This window comes from Anastrepha obliqua, chromosome 5, assembly GCF_027943255.1.
Source record: "Anastrepha obliqua isolate idAnaObli1 chromosome 5, idAnaObli1_1.0, whole genome shotgun sequence".
NCBI lineage: Eukaryota > Metazoa > Arthropoda > Insecta > Diptera > Tephritidae > Anastrepha > Anastrepha obliqua.
In genome coordinates, this window is record NC_072896.1 from 120,644,982 (window position 1) to 120,668,351 (window position 23,370).

The 23,370-nt window shown below is 37.2% G+C and overlaps 1 protein-coding gene across 2 annotated transcripts in view; it reads left to right on the forward strand.

Annotated features, from left to right (window-relative positions):
- Positions 1–13,472, forward strand: part of LOC129248590 (protein YIPF5) — a 30,294-nt gene extending 16,822 nt beyond the window's left edge. For both annotated transcript variants that reach the window (XM_054888206.1, XM_054888204.1), the window contains exons 5-7: positions 4,901–5,011; positions 5,574–5,758; positions 13,040–13,472. In XM_054888206.1, coding sequence (XP_054744181.1) covers positions 4,901–5,011; positions 5,574–5,758; positions 13,040–13,202 — 459 coding nt within the window. In that variant the 3' untranslated portion in view covers positions 13,203–13,472. The remainder of the gene's footprint in view (positions 1–4,900; positions 5,012–5,573; positions 5,759–13,039) is intronic.
- Positions 13,473–23,370: the final 9,898 nt, after the last annotated feature.

The following is a 23,370-nucleotide window of genomic DNA, read 5'->3' on the forward strand; positions in this document are numbered from 1 at the left end:
AAAAAAAAAAATCATATTCCTTCATATTCTTGGATCTGCAAGTTGAGCTATAATACATTTACCTACGGTTAGAAACTAGTGTTTCTTAATAGCGTCTCTTTCAGTTTTAATCAATTCCAGGCGCCACTGATTATTTTTTTTGGCAATGATAATAACTAAACGCTTTCTAGTGTGTGCATAATGATAACGAAACACTTTTAATTTCGTTTTGACATTTTGAGGGTAATTCAGAATTATGAACTTACATGTATCCTGCGCGTAAATATTTGCTGGCTTATATTAATAAAAAAAAAAAAATTTATGAATTTTAAAAAACAATTTTTTTTTAAATTTCTTTAAAAAATAGTTTTTAAACATGTTCTTTTCATACACAAATATATACAACTTCGTTAGTAGTAAAAATGTTAATATTTTTTGGGATGTATACTTTTTTCTGCATCTCTGTACAAAAATCCCCAGTGTGCGCCGTTTTAATATTTCAATAAGTACCTTTTTTGCAGAACGATTTATCTCAATGAGGGCCTGAAAATATGCGTCCGTTCCTACGATAATCTCTCATTCAAGCGAAATTTCTTATCGGCGAGCATTTTTTAGGTCTGCGAACAACCAGTAGTCGCTGGGAGTCAAATCTGGCGAGTACGGTGAATGTGAGAGCAATTCGAACTTCAATTCATGTAGTTTTGTCATCATCAACGCGTTCTTGTTTTTGATCAACAGTGAGCAAACGCGGCACCCACTTTGAACAGAGCTTTCTCATAGTGAAATGTCCATGCAATGCAACGCCAATGCGTTTTTTTTTATATCTTTAAAATGTCACCTAACTCACGACTTTGTGGATTTTTTTGGTGTTACGCGTTGTGCATCATCGGTGTTTCTACGACCAGGTTTGAGGTCAGGAAACCATCGTTTTATTGTTGTGTCTGTTGACATTTTTCAACATATTGCCTTACTTAAACGGTAATTTTCCCATCAAGAAGCAGTGTAAAATTAAAACAAGAACTTTGACCCACTTTTTGATCCATTGTCTTGAAAATAACAATAGTGGCTTCACTCTTAGCAAAATAACTCACGAAATAATGAATTGAATATCATGAAATTTTAACAGCTGTCTTTTTAAGGTTATTACTAATGGAAGGTTATTACTAAGGAAATGATAAAGGACAAGGGCAAAGAACGAAATAAAAATACATAGAGATAAAGACAAAGATGAATAATTTATAGATAAAAATGAAGGTGAATATCTTGATAACAAAAATAATAAAGATAAAACAGAAAATGATCAAAAACAACTAATTACTATACAATGGAACCGCTAATGGTCGAATTGTCGACCACGCGCGCTACTATAGGGTGGGCCATGTAAAATTTGGTTTTTGAATTGGCTATAAAAAAAACTAATCAATATTTTTTCAAACTTTTTTTTTATTTTGAAGATTGAACATTGCCATTTATGAATGAAAAATAATATCGTTCAAATGACTGCTACGACTGCCTTTACAGTAGGCCATTCGATCATCCCAATTTTTAAGCACATTTTCGATTGTTTGGGCTCCAATTTCATGAATGGCAACTTCGATTTCGTGTTTTAAAGCATCAATTGTCTCCGGATGGTTTGCATAGCATTTGTTCTTAACGGCTCCCCATAAAAAATAGTCCAACGGGCTTAAATCACAGCTCCGAGGCGGCCAATTGATATCGGAATTCAAAAACGGTAGCCAAAAGTTCGAGTGTAACTTTGGCAGTGTGACAAGTTGCACCGTCCTGTTGAAACCAAATGTCGTCCATGTCACCCTCTTCAATTTTTGGAAACAAAAACTCGTTGAGCATGTCACGGTAACGCTCGCCATTTACTGTAACCGCGGAAGAAGAAGAAGACTCACCACTTTGGAAATAGGTTTTCAATATTTCCCAATTTTGTCCAAGCGTATAGCGTCCCATTTCGTAAATGTCAAACCTTTAAATAAATTAAGAACAGATTTGACATGTCATTTGTGTTACCATTCTCAAAAAAATAGGTGGTTCAAAAAGCAAACGCTATGTTATATGGCCCTGTAGTTTTCTTAACCCTTTGCACGAATTGTTGTTGTTATTGAAGTGGTTGAGTATTTCCACTGAAATAATCCTAATTTTAATCCTAATCCTAATAAGTGACCAGCATCGTTTTACTACCACTGTCCTCGCGTGATGATGTCCTTTTTTTGTTTTTTGTTTGCTTCTAAGCCAGATCCGTTTAGTGAGGTCTAAGTATAGCAGCAAATTCTTTATCTCGATGTCTGAGATCTCACTATTTTACTGAAAGAAAGGCTTACCGAAAGAGCGAAATCGTGCCCTAGCTAGCCCTGGACATTCGCATAAGTAGTGGAAAAGACTTTCTTCACCCCTTCCGCTTGACAGCTTCTGCAGATGGGATTGAAGGGGAGGTTGAGTCTGGCTGCATGATCCCTTACCTTCCAATGCCCTGCAAGGGTTGCAGTGATGCGTGAGATGTTTGGCCGAGAACATCCTAGCAGGTCATTCGTCCTTTGGATTTTGTATGATGGCCATGTGTTTTTTGTTGTAATACATGTAGTTAGTAGCTTCCATCTTCTTTCGGCTAAAGTATGATATTGTGAAGCAATGGATGCTTTTATTGTGTTGAGTGGAGTGAGCGACTGCCACCGCCTCTGCTATGTCTAGTGCCGAACCTTTTCTTGCTAGCTCATCCGCTATCTCATTACCCCGTATGTTCCCATGACCGGGAACCCATGTCAGAGTAATTTCAAGCCAATGACTAAGCAATTATAGTTTCTCTCTACACTGTAAGACTAGTTTAGATGAAATGGAGTTGGAGTCTGAGGCCTTAACAGCTGCTTGACTGTCTGAGAAGATAGCTACTCTTGCACCAACTGCCTTGTAGAGGTTTAGTGATTTAAATGCTTCTCTGATCGCTAATTGTTCTGCCTGGAACGCGCTGGCATAGTCAGGAAGTCAAATTGACTGAGATAGGTTGAGTGGCCCCGAATGGAAGTCAGCTCCCACACCACAGTTCATCTTAGAACCATCGGTATAGATTTCGATATCGTATCTTCCAATCACCTTCCCTTTGCCCCATTCGGCTCTCGGTGGAAAACGTACCGTAAAGTCTTTCTTGAAGTTAAGGTCGGCGACTGTGTAGTCTGATCTGTTTTTGAGCAGCGAGGGTCCCTGTAGGAAGATCTTGCTGTGACCGTACGACCTTTGTTGTCCAGATTCCTATATTTCTAAGTCTCAGCGCGCTGCACGAATTAATAAAGTGTTGAAAAAAATTGTTGTTTGTATAAATATAAAATATATTTCAAAAATTATGAAAAAATTAAACGAAAATTTATAAAAAAATATAAAAAAATAATGAAAAAGTTTAATATATATATTTTACAGAACCATGCATAGAATCTATTGTAGTTGTAAATTATAAAAAAGAGTTGGAAAGCGGAAAAATTATTATCCGACGAGAAAGATGAACATATGAAAAAAAAAAATGTTTCTTCAAAAAGTACTTACGTTGTACTCGTTTTTTAAGAATGAATCACTTGAACTTGCACAAAAGTGAGGTTATTTCGAAATGTCTTAAAATGTCATAGGCAAGTTTTGTGTGTTTTATTATTTCTAAATATATATATCATGGATTAATTTTTTAAATTGGAAATTAAATTGAATCAAAACTGCAATGCAAATAATTTTCTTTTTATACGAATTTAATTTTTATTAATTTTTCTTGAATCTCATAGAGCAAATAGAGTGAGATTTCTCGACGTAAGTACGAAGCATTTAAATTAATCTCAGGAAAAGTCTCTGAGACTCCTAGATTTTGTTCTCGCCATTTAATAATTTATTTCTTATAATAATGAATTAAAATGTGTAAGCATGAAATAAATTCTTAAGTGAACTTTAAAAAGAATTTTTTTAATATTGTTTTCACTTAATTCTCTTGTTACACGAATTTTTTGGGAACATATCTATCGTGTAAAAAGAGACTTAGGTGTACCATATATGGGCTCATATGCGGTAAAATTTTGGCTACAGTGCGAAGGTTTTGCCCTTCGCTTCTCAACTTAGGACAGTTTTTGAATGCATGCAGTGCCTTAAATAGTCAAATTCAATAAATACATAGTGCAATAAAAAAAATAAAAAAATATAAAAAATATAAAAAAAAACAAAAAAAAAAAAATAAAAATATATAAAAAATATAAAAAAATATTAAAAAAAATATACAAATATAAATAAAAATATAAATATAAATATAAAATCTTAAATATGTATACAAATTTTAAAAATATAAAAAAATATAAAAATATATTGTACAAAAATATAAAAATATATTGTACAAAAATATAAAAAAATATAAAAAATATAAAAGAATAAAAAAATATAAAAATATAATAATATATTGTAATAAATAAAAAAAAATCTAAAAAATAAAAAAAGTAAAAAATATAAAAAAAAATAAAAAAATTTAAAAAATACAAAATAAAAAAATGTATAAAAAAATATAAAAATATAAAAAATATAAAAAATATATAAAAATATTTAAAAAAATTTGAAAATATAAAAAAATATAGAAAAAATAAAAACATATAAAAAAACTAAAAATAGAAATAAAAAAATTGAAAATGAAAAGTGAAATTAATTGAATTGAAAAATGAAATACATAGTATCAGCTCTAATAATGAGACAAACCTCAAACGCAAGAAATCTGATCAGGTAATAAAAAATTGAAGACTTTCAGAAAAGGTACCTATTTTTGGCCGCTAAAACGTGCCTTAAAACGAAAGTTTATCATTTAGCATAAGCGGCCTATTATGCTCTTGCCTATATTTTACTCAATTTGATATTTTCCCTTCATTCGCCAATTACTCACAAATACTTTGCCTTCTCTTTCCAGACACTGGCTGTGCTAAATCCTATGCGCGCCACGGATCAATCCATTCTCCAGGACACTGACATGGCCGGTCCATTGGTCTTTTGTTTGGCTCTAGGTGGATTCCTTCTACTGGTATGCACTCCTCTGTACCATATGTATCTATGTATGTATGGGCATGGCTTGTTTGCAAGCGCTATAATTACAATAATCTCTTACTTGCTACTGCGCACGTGAGCCACTGCCGCTGGAATAATAACTACAAACATTGAACAAAAATAAAGCAAACGCAATAATATTACAAGTGCAAACATTTAAATATTTGCATGAAATTTTTAATTGAAAAACTTTTCAATGCTCTTTTTTTCCGGTGGCAACATGATGCTCTCGACGCTCTACAACCACAACAACGCATAAATGAATGAACGAATGGACCACAACAACAATAATTATGATGCTATCTACCACACCTGCAAAAACCAACTAACCAAACGAACCGCCGAATAACGAACTATTCTTTGCCACCTCTGCTCTGACTGTTTGCCTACTCATCATCGTCCGACGACAACCAACAAAACCAATCTCCTGTTTCGTATTGCCTGACGCTGTCTATCATTGCGGTGAATGCATGGGGGGGGTGTAACGATAACGGTGTGCGCGCCGGTTATGTTGGCTTGGCTGATACCGCCATTTTCAGAGTGGCAAAGTAACATTCTCGTACATTTATGGCATCGGCGTGATGGGCTGCATCGCCTTCTATTGTCTGCTGTCGCTGATGGCAACACAAGCGCAAGTAACCTTCGGTGCTGTGGTCTCGGTACTCGGCTATTGTTTGCTACCCATGGTGGTGTTGTCCGGTATTAACGTTTTAATCACCATACAGTGAGTATACATACACACACACGCATATATTCATATAGTGCTACATACAGGTATGTATGTAAAAGCTATACATACATACGTACATACAAGCATTTATAGGAGTTGCAATAGTCCGTGCTTCAGTTCGCCGCTGTGTTGCAATACAATGCAATAGTTTTTTATAATTTTCATCGCTTTCATCAGCGCACTTTTCTCCATTGTATTGTAATTGTTATTGTTGCAGCCCTTTTTTCGTATTCATACACAGTTCCATTTGTTTACCAATGCTGATTGCTGATGGTCGGCAAAACAATGCAAAAATAAAAATAAACTAAAACAAGAACAAGAACAAATAATACAAATATGGCATACAATTTGTTCGGAACGGCGCAAACAGAAAATGCAATACTTCTTCATCAACTTCCGCCGTTAATTGAAAAATTTTATGTCATAAGAATATTTGCGAATATGCGTATACATAAAAGCTTTTGATTGTATGCATACAGTCGCTTCCATATATATGTACACACTATAGTGGGTGGAGAAATTTTATATTTTACACCATCACTAAAATCACAGCAAATATTTTCAATTTAGAGCGCAGCTTTAATTCATTTTCGCAGAGACTGAATTGTGAAATATTCTGGGTTAAGAGGAGATGACTGCCCATAGTTGTACCATCACGCATAGATCCGCTGATGTTGTTGTTGTATAAACGTAAAACGTTTCCAGAGATTTCTTTAATGCAGCTGAAGTGAGAGTTCTTGACTGAAAATAAATCCGAAAAGAAATGCCATTGGATGTTGATACGATACACTAGACAGGGCTAGTTTACTGGGGCGGCAGCCCTTGGTCGGGAAAAACGCGAGTCATTCCGGTAACGAAGAACCGGCTGCCTTGTGACTTGAGCTTTGCTGCAAAGCGCTAATTTTCAAAATCATCGTTGTAAGAAAAGCCGAAAAGAGGGTGATAGTTGGTTGCTGTTGTTGTTGTAGGAGCATAAACATTCCCCAAACATGTGCCCGCTACTGGAGTAACAGTCCCATGGCCGGGCGTAAATGCGGGTCGTTCCGGCAACATAGAACTGACTGTTGAGGGAACGGGTGGGTGATATATGGTCTTCGAGAACGGCATTCTATGATGAAAAGATATCTTGCATGCCTTAAATTAAGGTGAAAATGAGAAACTGAGCATGCAACATTATTGTATAAAATCTAGAGTCTCATGCATATATTATATTTTTCCTAGATAACTTTCACTGTCGCATGGTGATATATAAATACAGCCGCAAGCGAATCCACTTTCACGAATTTCACTTTCAAAATGAGCGCACAGACAGTACAAATTGTAAACAAACTCAGGGCTGCTCGAAGAAAAAGTTTAATGGCTCAAACTTGGCTGGCGACCAACTTTGTTGAAAACAATTTATTGAGACGTCGTTGACACCCTTCAACTGTTGCATTCAACTAAAAATTGAATAAAACTTGCCTTATGTGGAAGAGGCAATTCAGAAGGTGTGGCCAACATCAGAGTGTTAATTGACTCTCAACGACTTTGCAAAAATCAGCTGTTGTGCTGACGTAAATGGGATGTGACAGCGGTTTATTTACGACAGAATTGGTGTTGTTTTGGTGACAAAATTAACACAGCCACTGCTCATGCTACTTGATTGCTGTCTAAACAACAACTGATTGGAAGAGCTCTGAAGGATGCGTGTGAAATGACAAAAGTGATAGAATAAGATATTGCGCCTTCTGAATTCGCCGTGACGTCAGGCTCCGAGGAAGAGTAGGCGAAAGCAATATAAACTATCAAATACAAGAAATTATATATACACGCATTTTCTTGCCGCGTCATTCATAAAACATCTAAAAGCTCCATTTGGATGCTTTATGTTCATTTGTGCTTTCACAATTTAACACGCGGCGCTTTGTCTTTGTTAGTTTTTTTTTTTTAAAAGCCATTCACTGAATTTTCACAAACATGTAGCGTTGTATTCGATGTAGCGTGACATTTCGCTATATGCCAGTTCTTTGCCGCCATGTAGGAAGGCACATTTGGTTTCCAAGCCGTGCACTTAATTGTCAGTAGGATCCGGCAATTCTGCTACCGAGTCCTCTTTGATGTGGCAGCGAAAGTTACTCTCACAGTTTTGCTTCGGAAGGCCCTACCTTACAATCTACCACCCTTGAGTCTCGCGATAAATTCCATTCGATATTTTCCCTCGGGTGTAACAGCTATCGCATGTATTTCTGGAACTAGTCAATCTATTGGAGGAGATGGTTTCTGACATGTCTGGAAAAAGTCTTGGCTTTCAGCAGATATCTCTCCGATATCATTAACACAGGAACGGCGGGCAGAGCACGGCCATATCGTCAAATGTAACTATTTACTCCTGCTTTTGGTATGAAAAGTTTATATCCACATACAGTCTGTGTCAGAAAAAAGGAACCGCAATTATTCATGAAGTAAATATAAAAGATATATCAGGTCCGAGCTCGATCAGCTTGTTTGCCTTGCGGTATGAGGCCTTGCGTTGTCGTAGTGAAACCAAACTTTGCGTCTATTCACTAAAGACGGTCGGATTTTTGTTAAGTGCCTCATTCAGGTTTGATAGCTGATGGGAATAATAATCAGCAGTTATCGTCTGGTTTGGTTCCAGAAGCTCATAATAAACAATACCGGTCATATCCCACCAAATAGACAGGAGAATCTTCTTGGGGTGAAGGGCATCTCTAGGGGTAGGTTCTGGTGTTTCATCTTTATCTAACCATTGGCGTTTGCGAAGAGGATTATTGTAAAGGACCCATTTTTCATCAACAGTAACGATACGGTTCAAAAAACTTTAATTTTCAAGCCGTTGCAGCAGCTGAGAACACACATTTACTCTCTGCTGAAGGTTGGCGATGGAAAGTCTATGCAGAACCCATTTTCCCAGCTTTGAAACCTTTCCCAACTGAACCAGGTGCCTGTGAACTGTTCCATGCTATGAATTTAACCTCTGATCTATCATATCGACTGTCGAATTTGGCTCAGCTTCCACGAGTTCGAGCAAGGCGTCGGAGTTAGAGGCTTCAGGAAGGCCAGCGCGCGGGGCATCCTCCACGTCGCAGTTACCACTTCGGAATTTCGAAAACCACTTTTGTGCAGTCCTTACACTCACGGTATGCTCTCCGTGAACAGTGTTTATTTCTGCAGGAGCAGTTGTTGCATTTTTACCACTTTTATAAAAAAAATACAAAATATGCCTCTTATACGCGTTCGAAGATTTCATTTTATTTTTCTATTCCCCTGCTTCTATCCGCGATTAAAATCACTTGTTGAATGCACAATATATCAAAGAAAAAATAAATAGTTCCGTTATATTCTGCGAATAATTTTTTGTAGGCAAAAATCGTACAAAAGTAAAATTATGGGTAAAATACGCACGAACTTATGGACTGACCTGATACTTTCCGAACATACCAATATATTTAAAATCTGAAATATCAGAAAAGCGTTAAAATAGCAGAAAACAAACAAAAAAAAACAGATGTCTAAAATTAAAATACCAGCTTATTGGCTCTTCATTTACAAATGTGCGCCCTTGCAATTTTCCGTTGGCAATTTCTCCAATCAATTTTTTCTAATGGTGCTGGCTGTTCACGATATACCATTGGGCGCCAGATTGTCTCGGTGCTTCTAAATTTCAACAGACGCGTTTAATTGATACAACACAAGCGTTCCAATTCCGCGCAATTCTGTCTGTCCATCCATATTGGCTACAGTGACTATTTTTTCTATTTGAAAGGTACGACATGCCATTTTTTTTTTTTCGTTTTCTATTGGCTTACTCGAACGAACTTTTCGATTTGATGGCCAGCTAGCGAGTTTGTTTTGTTGTTGCCAGCTAGAATGTGCCTCTGGTGTAAAGTCAATAAAATACAGCATATCCAAGAGATCTGGCGTGCGCACTATGTGCTGCGTAATTTAGCCATACGTTCTCCTCCCACGCAAGAGGTTCTGCTCTGTCTATTACCCGGGCACACTTGTAATTCTGCGATTTTTTCGCACCATTTTTTGTGTGCTTTTTTGTTTTTTTTTCGTTTTTGCAATTTTTACGGTTTTGTAATTTTATTTACTCCAGGAACTTTTCAACGCAAAGGCAATCGCCAGCACCAACACCGACACTAACTCGAATACTCGGATAGCCAAACCAACAGCAAAGGTTCACGCCAACACATTTGCTTTGGCCCTGGGGTTGGTTAGTTTTTTTATGGCCATAACTAAAACACGAGTGTATTTCTATGGTCCACAAGTGCTCTAGTCTCAGCTCATTCGGTTAGTTGCAGTGGTGTCTATGGCGTCTATGACTGCTTTTGGCTATATCCACTGCATTACACTCTGAATGCTCATAATTTTGTTGGTTCATTCGAATGAAAAAGTCCGCTGAATTTTTTCCAACTTTTTTTTCAAGTAGCAATTTTCTGTAGAGTCGCTTTTTGCCTTTTCCTTTTCAATTTTAGTTGGTTCTCTTTCCATTCGCGTTAATTTAGAGTGAAACGCTTTAATTACTCACACGCGTTTATAAAATTTTCAAAGCTAGTGCTGGGGATTGGTTTGAGTTTTTTTGAGTTAAAGTTGAGTTAAAAAAGCATAGATTATTTAAAAACTGACCAATTTAGAGCGTTGAAAATTCAGTAAACTTATTGATGATGGTCAGGCGCGGCACTCAAAGGCACTGATTCGCGTTAGATTAACGCTAAAAATGTGAGAATTTTCGTTTGTGGAGCCATGCTTTTAAAATTTTTGGTCTATGCCAGAGACGCCAACAATTATTGCAGCTTTAAAAACCAATATTGAACGCAGCATGCGTGACTTGCGGCCTAGAAAAAATTAGCATAAGTTGGCGCACCAGAATGGTATACACCGGAATGTTATAACAAACTGCATTGTATGGACTTTTAGAGGGTGATCAGATTGGAAGTACTTTTTCCAATAGGGTTTTTAGTTGCGCTTTTGAACCAAAGTGGCAACTGCGGTTATGTGCGCTGAAAAGAAGAGCAAAATATCAAAGGGGACCCCAACAATTTTATGGTTGTTTACTGTCGGTATTGGCGTGTCATCGATCTTCAACTGTAATTTGACTGACCTCCTTCGTCTAGATGATAGGGAAGGTCGCCGTGGATTTAGTGGGGGAAAGTTGAAGATTTCTCGCTGTGAAAAAGCGAGAAAGTCTGGCGAGATAATCATTCACTTTGGAACACAAACCATCGCTGTAATTGCCTGACGCAATTATCTGGTGGTTGGGGGCGCTTCGATGTGTAAAAGTTGAAAAGCAGGGTGAAAGGACACCACCCTGCGGAACACCTTGCTTTATCTTCCTCTGTTTTGAGTTTTGATCTCGAAAGATGAATGACGAATGCCGACCACTCAAATAGTTCGCGGGCCACCTCTTCAGTTGATAGCTTCTGCTACCTCTTATGAACAATAGCAGCGGACGACAGAGCAGTGGAAGATGTCAACAACATAGGAGCAAGGCAAGGGCTTAATTTGGGCGCTTATAGAAATTTTGGGCAAACTCGAAAATTTCCAGAGACATTAAACTAAAAATATTGAGCGCACGTCCCAATCATCAAAGAAACTTCAATGATTGACCTACAAATGTTTGAGGATAATATTCTGGCCAAACGAAGGACTCTGGAGACAAACGAACGAGGAAACCATCTTACGTCAGAAAACGGCTCTTAGAAAACCGGCCCACCGCATCCCAAGAATGGCTCTAGATTAGATCCTCAGAGAAGCAGAAGCCATGGTCGGCCAAAAAACACCTGAAAAGGATCCATCTTTCATAAAAGCAAGCTGGGACAATGCTAAGACGACAACATCTAATCGCGTACGTTGGAAAAGCCTAGTAGAGGTCTTACGCTGCTCAAAGTAGTAATCAGGAGAAAAAAATACCGTTGAACCCTTTTTTTTGATGAACGTCTTCGACTTCGTCAAATGCAGCAAAACAGATGCACGTGACATTTATTAACCATTAGGGTGTGTACATAGGAACACTGCTTCAAATCGATTTTCATAGCGGAACTCATTTTGTAAAAACCACGTTCGCTTTCTAAATTTCTCATAAAACCAACAAATTGAACGACGCTTATTGTGAAATGGTTACACCCATTTAGCAGCATTTACATTTTTTTATATTGAAACTCTAAGTTTGAACTTTGCCAGTCACGCTCCTAATAGCTCTGGAAACGCAATCGACATGGGAACACTCTGGCTCGTACAAAACTGCCAAAATTGTGCCAAGGACTTGGAATACGAAAACTGAAAACTTTATTTTATCACTCTCTAGAAAAGACTACAAAATATAGGGTTGAGTACCGCCGTTACACATCTCGCAGCCGAAAGGGGGTTAGTCCAGAACGATGCGTGTAGCAAATGCAACCAAGCGAATGCTAGGGGTATTTTAGAACACCTACTTTGTCACTGTCCTGACTCGGCAAATGTGTCTAGGATCAACATACCATATTTTTCATCCTTGAAGGAAAGGGTTTTCCAATAACCATTGTTATTTTGGAATAGATTGCGCTATCGAGAGATGATTAACGATTTTTTACGGGAATTGGAAGGTATTGATCTAGACGGCGCTACGTGCCACACAAACAACGAAACCATTGATTTTTTACGGAAAAAGTTTCCGGACCGTGTTATATCTCGATAAGGTGATCACAATTGGCCACCGGGATCTTGTGATTTAACACCTTGTGACTTTTTTTTTGGGCCACGTGAAAGAGAAGGTATATGCCAACAGCTCAGGGTCGATTCAAGACCTCAAAAATGGAATTCGTGAGGTTATCGATGACCTTGGGTAGCCATTTTGCAATTCGGTTATGGAAAATTTCATGAAAAGGATATTGCCCTGTAAGCGTGGTCGTGTTGGTCATTTGCTTGATGTTATTTTCCACTATTAACGGTAAAATAAACATCCGATCATTTATATTACAAAATAGCATTTTTCTTTGAATATCAAAATAACACTTCTTATTGGAAACCCCTTTATATTTTTGACAAAGGGCCGAACGGCTTGGTAAAACTCACGAAGACGTGCATTCAGAATTACAAAAAATAATGTCTTCAACTCCAAATGCATAGCACTGACAACACAATGAATCCTAGAAGTCTAAGCAAGCTTTTTTTTATAGATTAGCACTACCTAACCTTCCATTAGACAGACTGTATGTGGTGCTACTTAACTTTTTTTAAATTGCTATAATTTTCTATTCTTTATTTATATATTTTATTTTTTTATGTCTTTTTCAGGGGTACATTAGGACTAATTGTCGCTGGCGTTGCGATACTCTGGTGCGCAATGTCTGCATCGAAGCTCTTCGTGACGGCCTATTCAATGGACCATCAACAAGTGCTGATCGCGTATCCGTGTGCTCTCTTGTATGGCGTTTTTGCGTTGATTACGATTTTTTAAATAGAAAACCATACAACCAAGCACAATAGTGGCCTAGTAAAAATTAAATGTATAACATTGATAATAATAATGGTGGCGATATGAGGAAAGTAACAAGAAAAAAACAAAACAAAAACAGCGAACGAAATTACAAAAAAACTGTAGTTTTTGAATTCATATTTTATAATAAATTACTTATAAATTTAAGCACCCATATCTTTACGCATATATGTATGTATGTATATGTAAGTAAAAGACAGCTGGCGAATGCGAAAGAGCAAAAGCAAGAAAGAGATAACTAATTATTTTCACAGTATGCATAGTGCGAAGAATAATGAGATGGCGCCTATCGTGGTGCCGTTACTTTGCTCTCAGCAAATTTGACAATGAGTGACGTCCCATTAGCACCAGTATGGCCAGATTACCATTTTTGTAACTTGGTTTAGCATTTATTTTTGTTTATTTAGTTCTTTCTTCGTGACATTTTTCTGGCCTGTTCTAATTAAAATGCAATGTTTATAATTTTGTAAAATGTGCATTTTTTTAATTAGTTCAATAATTCACTCAGTTTTATTTAGCTTTACTTTTTTAACATCTGGTCGCATTGCCCGCGATTGCGGTTATTGTAGGTATTCTTCTCCTTCCAGCGGTCAATTCTCTCTCTCGCTACTGCAGCGTTGCCTAGCTTTGCATATAAAAAGTACTAAAATGCCCATTTAAAGACAATAAAATACGAAATTTTTATTGAATTACCTAAAGAACTTTGTATGCGTGACAAATTGTTTTTAAAATTTGGGTTTTTTTTTTAATAAATGTATTATGGTTAGGGAGCGTGTTATTATTCTGTATTACAAAATTCTGGTTGACAAAATTCTGTAAATTGCAAACAAATTCTGCTTTTTTAAAATTCTGCTTTTTAAAATTCTGCTTTCTAAAATTCTGCTTTTTCAAAATTCTGCATGTTTAATGCGAAAAATTCTGCTTTATTCAAGTTTTGTTATTTTCGGCATACAAGAAGTAACAAAATAAACATTTATTCCATAAATATACATATAGGTATGTTTAAGCGATAACAATATTTTAGTTTAGCCAATTACATTTGGTGTGACTTAATTCATTTCTTTTCTTAATAATCCTTCACAGCGGTTCGTTTTTTAGAAGAGTTCTACGCAAAAATACTGTGGATTGCGTAGCCAGAGTTGGACTGATAAGGTTTATTTTTTTGAAGCGCGGCCGAAGGCCGCCCACGCGAAAAGGAGTTCTACGCAAAAATACTGTGGACTCTATCGAAACTGAAGAAAAAATTATTATTATTATTATTTTTTATTTAATATCTCGAATAATAATAAAAAATAGTAATAATAATAAATTAAATAATTACATTACCTCTTTAACATTGTTAACATTACATTTTAATACAGAATTTTGTAATACAGAATTTTGAAAGCAGAATTTTAGAAAGCAGAATTTTAAAAAAGCAGAATTTTGTTTTACAGAATTTCGACACCAACCCTTATGGTTATGTACAATTTAACTTATGAGTTCTTTGTTAAGAGAAACTCTTTTGTTAAGTGAACGACTTTTTTGCTATCTTTTAGGTTATGTAACAATTACTCAATAAGCCGTATAGTCTCCATCGTTGGAGTATATCCTGACATCTTCTCGGAATGTTTTGAACCAGTTTTTCTGCGTAGCTCGTCGACAAAGAGTACCAGATTTTGCGAACTTGACGCACGAGTTGCTTTAAATCATGGATTGGCCTTCCGGCAAGATGCGTTTTCAGAATTCCCCACACATTTTCAATGAGGTTGGCGTCTGAGGACTGAGAAGGCTAGTCCATTACTGTGACTCCATTTTCTTGTTTTGTTGTTTTTCAATGTGTTTTTCTAAGAGCAGTAGTTTTGATGATGAGTTCGCCTCCTTCAGGCGTCGTTCGATGGTGTTGATACTCACATTTATTCCCTTCTTAGCAAGAACTGATCGTGCTTGGCGTAGTCACAAAGAAGGGCCCCGCTTAAAAAGTTGGACGATCACGTTATCCTGCTTTTTTGTCGTCACTTGCTTCAAGCCGCGGTCGGAAAAGTCATCAACATTTTTGTACACCTTATACCGCGGATTTCACATCACAACAAACTTTTTTGGTTTTGTAATGACTTTTGCAGCCGTGGCGAAAGATAATTTCGGCCTTTTCGAATGCGTGCAAAAAAATACCGCCTCGAAACGCTTCGCGTACTTCTCACTTATTTTTGTTTGGTTGCGTTTACGGGAAAGTTTCGAACGACACTAACCTCAGTTAGCACTGGCGTCGTAGCCCTTGAGTGTGACTATTATGCAGCAAAGCAGAACGAAATACATCTTGAAGTTACAAGAAAAAAACCGGTTGTTTTCTTCTGACACAGACTGTAATGAAGAAGATGGAGTGCCGCTCTAAAGTAATGCGAAAGCAGTTGCAGGGTAAAACGAGGGGACGTTTTTTAGTCTCCGGACATACCATTGCTGCTATGACAGCCTTCGATGAAGCAATAGGCATTTTAAACCCTGATCCGCAAAAAAAAAAATTTATGTTGTTGTTGTTGTAGCAGCATAAACATTCCCCATAATTGCATACGGGGAATGCTGCTGGAGTGAGAGTCCTTGACAGCATATAAATCCGGGTCGTTTCGGTAACGTAGAACCGACTGTCGTGGAAACCACAATACAAAGTGGTGTTGTTTCATGAGCCGATTGCTGTCTGATTGTCAGAGTAGGAGTATTTGCATTTTCTTTCCCCTTTTTTCTTCGACTGAAATTTCAGAATAGCCTACCAAACTGGTTTCCTCTAAAAACTGGTTTTCTATAAGTGGAATTTTTTTATTTAACCAATTCATTCACTAATTTTCTCAAGTTTTTTCAACAATATTTATAATTTTTTGGCTCTTACTCTGTTGTTAAATAAAAACGATAACTTTTTGGTTTTTAATGAGTAATGGCCAGTTTTTGACTTATATTTATTCAATGCTCAATGTCTTATAGGCTAATCACTAGGCACTAACCTTAAGTCAAGTGAGATACTTATACAGGGTGGCTGATGAATTTTGCTACATTAAGAAACTCAAATAACTTTTTTTTTAGTGCATGGAATCCATTTATTTTTTTTTTCAAGTTGAAGGTCATTAAATTTTATTAAATGTAGCTTAACTAGTTTTAAAAATAATTGAATTTAAATGCCCCACATCTTCTTCAAAAAAAATAAGGCCCGACAATACAGCGTGAAGAAACCGCACACCACACTGTCACGCGAAGAGGATGCAATTCCGTCTCGTGGAGTACCTGTGCCGTTTAAATCGAAATGGGCCTCATCAGACATGAAAAGGCAGTTTAACATGTTTTGGTATTCTTCCATCAATTGCAGGATCTTCTGGCAAAATTCCAAGCGAATCGGCAAGTCTGCTGCATTCAGTTTGTTAACCATTTGAATTTTGTAGGGAAATAAGTCTAAATCTTTGTGCATTATTGTTTGCAAAGACTGTCGGCTGACACCAAGTTGAGCAGAGAAGCTTCTTGTTGAAACCCTTGGATTGCTTTGTATAGCTGCAGCTACAGCAGCGATCGTTTCCTCCGTCCGAACTGGTGGGTTTCGATGATAAGGCCTTCTTGCGACTGTTCCTTGCTCAGCAAAATTATTCACCAGTCTCATTATGGTCCATCTGCTCGGGGGATCGCCGCCAAACATCCGCCTGTACTCTCTCTGTACCAAAACTACGGACTCCAGTGCGTGATAGCGGCGGACTATCCAAATTCTTGTTTGCGTGTCCCAGTTATCCATTTTAATAAATTTTAAAGATCAATCTGCAAATTAAAATAAAAATGGAACAGATAACTTAAAAAGAAAACAAGTTATTCAATTTTTTTTTGCTAGCGGCTTTCATCAGCCACCCTGTACCTCTTATGAAAAACTTAAGGGGGGCCTCTTATCAGTGGCTTCAAAAAAAGGTGTTTTTTCTCCTTTTTTTCGAGGCAAAAAAGCGACACACAGGAATAATCTTGCATTTATTTGAAGGCATGATTGAAGAGTAATAAACAATTTTTTAACAGAAATAAAAAAACAAAATGACCGACATATGAGGGATCTCGCACAGCTTCTCGTTGCGCGCTAGTAAAACGGCGTGTAAGATTGCGGTCATAGTTTTCACCTGAAACACAAAAGAGAAATATTGTCTTATTCAGAAGGCTTTCCCGCATATAATAGACTACTCTTGGATAATTATCTTTATATAGATTATTGGTTTGAAACGATAACTTTCGTCGTTTTTTTTTTTTAATCTTACACGCCATTTTCAAAAACATGGTTTTGAGAAAACGTGTTTCAAAGTTTTCAGAAGGTAGACAGTATACTCACACGAGGGACGGTACACAGGTCTGTAACTCCGAAATCACTTTGAATTCCGCTATAAAATTTTAAGGGCATATTCTCCTATAATATTTTTATCGATTGCAGTAAGAAAAAAAATCGATTTTTTGAAGCCCACAGATAAGAGGCCTCCCTTAACAAAAATTCATTCCAAAACGTAATTTGCTCTAGGCTCCTAAGGTTCGAGTAAGGAATCATAAGAAAGAAAATTATTAAAACCATTGAGCAAAAATGAACGAAAAGTACTCAGAAGAATTTTCGGAGCAATCAAAGATCACGGCGAGTGGCGGATAAGATGGAACTACGAGCTAGATCAACTGATAAAGGGCGAAAATGTTATAGGTTTCTTCAAAGCGCAGCGGTTAAGATGGCTTGGTCACATTACAAGAATGGACGATACGAGGGCGCAGAAGAAAATCGTAGAAGTCAGAGCGTTCAACACTAGAGCAAGAGGAAGGCCGAGAACAAGATGGACCGACGAACTAGAGGACGACATCAAGAAACTTAGGATAACGAACTGGAAAAAAGTCGCAAGCGTTCGAGACGTATGGAGGTCCCACGTGCAGCAGGCCAAAGCTCACAAAGAGCTGTAGAGCCAAAAGATGATGATTGAGCAAAAAAAAACCTTCATCAGTTTTGGACAAAAAAGTCAATTTAAAAAAATATTATTATTCTTCAGCAAAAAATTTAAAAAATAAAAAAAGCTATTCGCTTCAAATAATAGGTTTACAAATTTTTTCCGGAGTTGATTGCTTTCATTAAACTAAAAAACTAATGATTGTTGTTCAGTCCAAATTGCAGTTGATCAATTTGTTTTTTATTGCTCTGCCGCAATCTGTTTATATAAATATGTAATAGTTGCTGATTGAATTAAAGTTTTAAAATTTATTTTATTTTGAATTGCACGTACATACATACATACATATTTTTTATCCATTTTTTCATAGTTTTTCGTTTGTTTTGTTCTGTTGTTGCTCATTTTGCACTCGAATGCATTCAAATTTGGCCCATCGCCGTTTATGAGCTTGCAAAAAATGTCTGATTTGCATAAATCTGGAATGAACCCAGCAAGCATTTAGAATTTGTTTAAAAAAAAAAATCAAATAATAAAAAGATCTGAAACGCTGCATGGGCCACACGCTGCGCAAAGACAACAGAAACAAAGCCAAAATGGCATACGAATGAAATCCACAAGGGAAAAGAGGACGCCGGAGGATGACGTGGGTGGGGACGATACGCACTGAAAGTGAGCAATTCGGTTCCTGAAGCTAAAAGTTTATGCTGGTGTCAATGTAATATGTCACACTAAACAAATTATTTTAGTGTTTTTGTTTGTTCCATTCAGTTGTGAGGTACAGGCTGTTAAAAATGCGTTCAACAAAGAGGAAACTCGGTTCATTCCACAGTTTTTCTTTGATAAGGGGAACATGCAAACCACGCCGCTGAGATTGTGAATGGTGTTTTGTGGTGCTGATTCTGTAACAGCGAATTACGTGCAATTTTGGTTTCATCGATTCCGTTCAGGCATTTTTGATGTCAAGGGGGGAAGCTGGTCTAGAATTTTGAAAAAATCGAAAAAATTTTTTTGTCTTAAAAGGTGCTTTAGGGTCTTAGAAATAATATACCAAATGAGGGATGCCAGCAAAAATGTCTAAATGCCCAAATTTTTCATTCGACGGCAGTGCCTCGCAGGTATGCCCCGAACGCTATTTACAACTCTAAACGCGTTTTTCTCGAAATCACTTTTTTTAAACTGGCCGAAGACATAACTCGAACAAATCTTTACCGATTCTTACGAAATTTTTACAATACATTCGAAATACCTTTCTCCGGAGACGTACGTAGGATTTTTTATTTATATTACATAGTTTTTTTTTTAATCAACAATTTTATGTCGTTCTTTATAGTGAAAATTGTAACTTTTTGTTCAAACGTGCACCATTTCGCGAAAAAACAAAATATCGAAAAAATCCTACGTACGTCTCTTTCTGTTGTTATATAGAAACTAAAAAAATTTTACTTTTTGATCCAGGACAAAAATTAAGGAGTTTACGTCTTCGGCAATGGACCCACTAGAAAAAAAGGCGCCTTAGGAGAACTGCTGGACAGCGGCCATTTTGAAATTAATTCAGACGAAAAATTTTGTATTTGTACCATGAAAGCTATATTATTAAACCTATTTCACAGATTTTCGATTGATTCCTTTGTTGAGTCAAAATAAATTCATAAAATATGCCCATTTTTTGCGCTCTAGACCAGCTTCCCCCCTTAAAGGAAAAGTCAATAATGTCGAAAATGGCGATAACATCACAGAAATATTCGAAGTTGACCGGGATGTGAGTAGCCGCGATGCTGCCAAGGAGCTAAAGATCCACAATAAACCAGTTTTAAGCCATTTGCGCAAACATTTTAAGCAAAAATAATGGATTTCTTTAGTTTACGGAAAATGATTATAGCAAAGAATTTGGGACCGAGGCCACAACCTTCGGCGCAATAACTTATACACCCACCCGGATAAGACTAAACACCATAAATGCATACCACCGTTTCCCGTTTTAAGTGGAAAAGAAGCTTGTTTGAGTACTTTAAGATTAAAAAATATTTCAGATCTCAAAAGTGGGGATTTGAAAGGTCATTCAAAGATCTTAGCAGACTTTCTACATACTCCTATTCCTTTTACGGCAACAGAAATGGCTTGGCCACACACAACGCTGACCTAATAATGATTCTGGTGACGTCATGCAATTAAATGTATCTCGCAGGGCAACCACCGCAGAGAAAGGCCGTCTGACACTTGGAGAAGGATTATTGAGGTGGAGATGGAAAAGACGAACAGGCCACATTAACGAATTTTTCAGCAGGAGGAGAAGAAATTCGTTGAACACTGGCGAAATTATATCCGTTAGCGACAAGCAAAACAATTCCGCAGTATGTAATGACTTATGAGAATGTCCTTCACGGACTTCTCGGTTTTTTTTTTTTTTTTTTTTATATTTGTTTATTTATTATCAATTAATATTATTAAGTACTACAATAAACAATAGTATTAGTATATTAATGATGTGTCGTACAATGTCTCTAGACGAGCTCTCAAGTACGTACGGACTTCTCGGTTTATCCTTGGAAAGAGTTATGAGATTTTTAAACCTCTTTTGGTTGTAAGCTCCAGTACGGATTTCGCCTGGCGTAGTCTCGTAATTCAGTGCCAGCTAACCTCCCTTAGCCAGCTAACTGCTTAGCTTCTTCTTGATGGTGTATTGTTCCGAAGCAAGGAAGGGCTTTGTTCCTATTAATGACAAGGCCGCAGCATCTCTTGCCAATGTGTCCGCTGCTTCGTTCCCAGTTTTACCACTGTGTCCTGAAACGCAAATTAGTCGGATACGCTAATAGTCAGTTTTTCGATACACTCCAGAACCAAAGAGGACATAATCTCACAGGATGACAAAGTCTTGAGTGCCATCTGACTGTCGCTCAGAATGGCACATAGACAAGAATGGCATACATCTCCGCAATCTCTGGTTTTCAAGCAATATATTCCCACGCCTATGCCACCTGGTGTCCGTCGTAGCCGCATAGGTTGGACCGAGACTACCATTCGGAATTCAGGTTCGAATCTCGGTGATAGACCAAAATGAAAAAAAAAGACCAAAATAAAAAAAAATCTGCCGTTCGGAGTCGGCTTGAAACTGTAGGGCCCTCCATTTGTGGAACAACATAAAGACGTACACCACAAATAGGAGGAGGAGCTCGGCCAAACACCCAAAAAGGGTGTACGCGACAATTCTATCCAATATTTATATATCCCTTCTGGCGTCTTCGAGCCATCTATGCACCAGTGTAGCGTACACTCCTGGAGTTTACTTTCAAATGCAGGTGCACTTCAGCTCAATTCAGAACTTCTTCTCGAATTTGATGACCTTAGCTATATCATCTCTGGTTAGCTGGATAAGTGCGAGTTGCAGACTCAGCAATTCCATATTCTAAGAGGATATCATTTTTCCTTTACCGAAGCCTTACCAGTAATATTTAACAGGGAGCGTTTGGCTGATTGCTGAAGCGGTGCCAGCTCGAGCATCACCTCCATCGCAGGGGTGGGGCAGGACCGCATCGCTCCCGTGATGCACACGCATGCTAAGCGCTGGAGTTTAGCGCTGCCCGCATTGTCGAGAGAGTGGCTCTTAATGCCCAAGCCACCGCTCCGTATGCTATCATTGGCCTTATTATGAGTGGCAGTAAGTAGACGCCATTTATGATAAAAAATGTTTTTGATACGAATTGAAATTTTTCAATCTGAAGCTTCTTTCATTTGTTTCTTTGCTTAAATTTCATGCATTTATGTGATATCAAAACTAAATCTTCCAGTTACAAATCTTTAACATTTATGCTTTTATGCACATATAAATATGTATGTATGTATGTATGCACCCATACGCATTTGTTAACTTGTCTGCTCGTTCCAATTATTTGTTTTTTTCATTTTTCATTTTCACGCTTTGCTTTCACTTTTTGCGATTCGTTCAATTGGAAATACTGGTTAATTGAGTTTTTTGCTGCAATACATTTAGTTGTTGTTTTTTAATGTTTTTTTTAGAGAATTCTTACAACGTTGGTACCCACTTTTTGTAGTTTTTGATTGTCATTTGTTAGCATTTTAATTTTTGTTGAATTTCTCTCTGCTGCTGTTTGCATTGCATTGTTATTGTATTCGCTATGGCCTTTAAGCGTTTTACTAGTTTGCTTTTCCGTACATTTGTAGGATGTAATTTTTGAGCACATAAATGGGGAATAAATGTAAAGTTTAAAAATTTCTTGTTACCTTTGAAATACAAAAAAAAAAAAAAATACAGCGTGGCCCAGCATATAATTTTATTTTTGAATTACTTCATGCCTCCGGGAAATGAATCGTTTTACCTCAGAAAAATTTTGGAGAATATTGGAATATATGTAGGTATAATTATGGCAAGTGTTGTGTGGTAGAAATTTCGGTGAAATTTAAATCTAAATCAGTTGGTTAAGTTAACTCGAATAGTATTTCTAAAATATAAAAGAGCTCCTATTCAAAATAGACTTTTTTTCTTAATGTAGCCCAAATGGGGCAGGCACTAAACTGCTATACGCAAGTTATTGCAAACGTTCCTAGGACTGGCGGGCTAGTGGACAAGACTCATAACCACCGTTGTTGTACGGCTGAGAATGTGGCTTCTGTGACTGGGGTATGTAACTCAACTTGGGAAAATAAATTCGTCATCACTTACAAAGATTCTCAAGATTCTAAGAAAAAATATATGGGCATGCCCGACTTGAAGCCTGTGCTTACCGCATTCGGTACATCGACGAGTTAGACACATTTAGCAAAGGATTCGATGGTACGGTCACTCACATTTTATGAATGAGCAACGATAGAACTCTAAAAACGATCTTCGAAACATATCCACAAGGCGACAGAAGAAGAGGCCGGCGACTTTGGAGCTATCGGCATATCTGATATCAAACGAAAATCTGAAGACCGACCGACGTGGAGGCGAATTGTAACGGAAGCAATGGTTCACCCAGAATTGTGATGCTATGATGATGATGATGATCTTACTCACTTATTTATAGAATGTGACGCTACAACCGTATGTCGGTTTTGGCCGAATTTAAAATAGCGCATCAGCTGTTTCTGTCCTGCGCTCGCTGGTACAAGTTAGAAATATCGAGCGCTAATAGGCGCTGCAACACTTAGTCCTTCCAACGTAGATGTGTCCCCTTCCTCATATTCCTTTTTGGGGTACCATGCCGTAGATTCGCTTTGCTGGA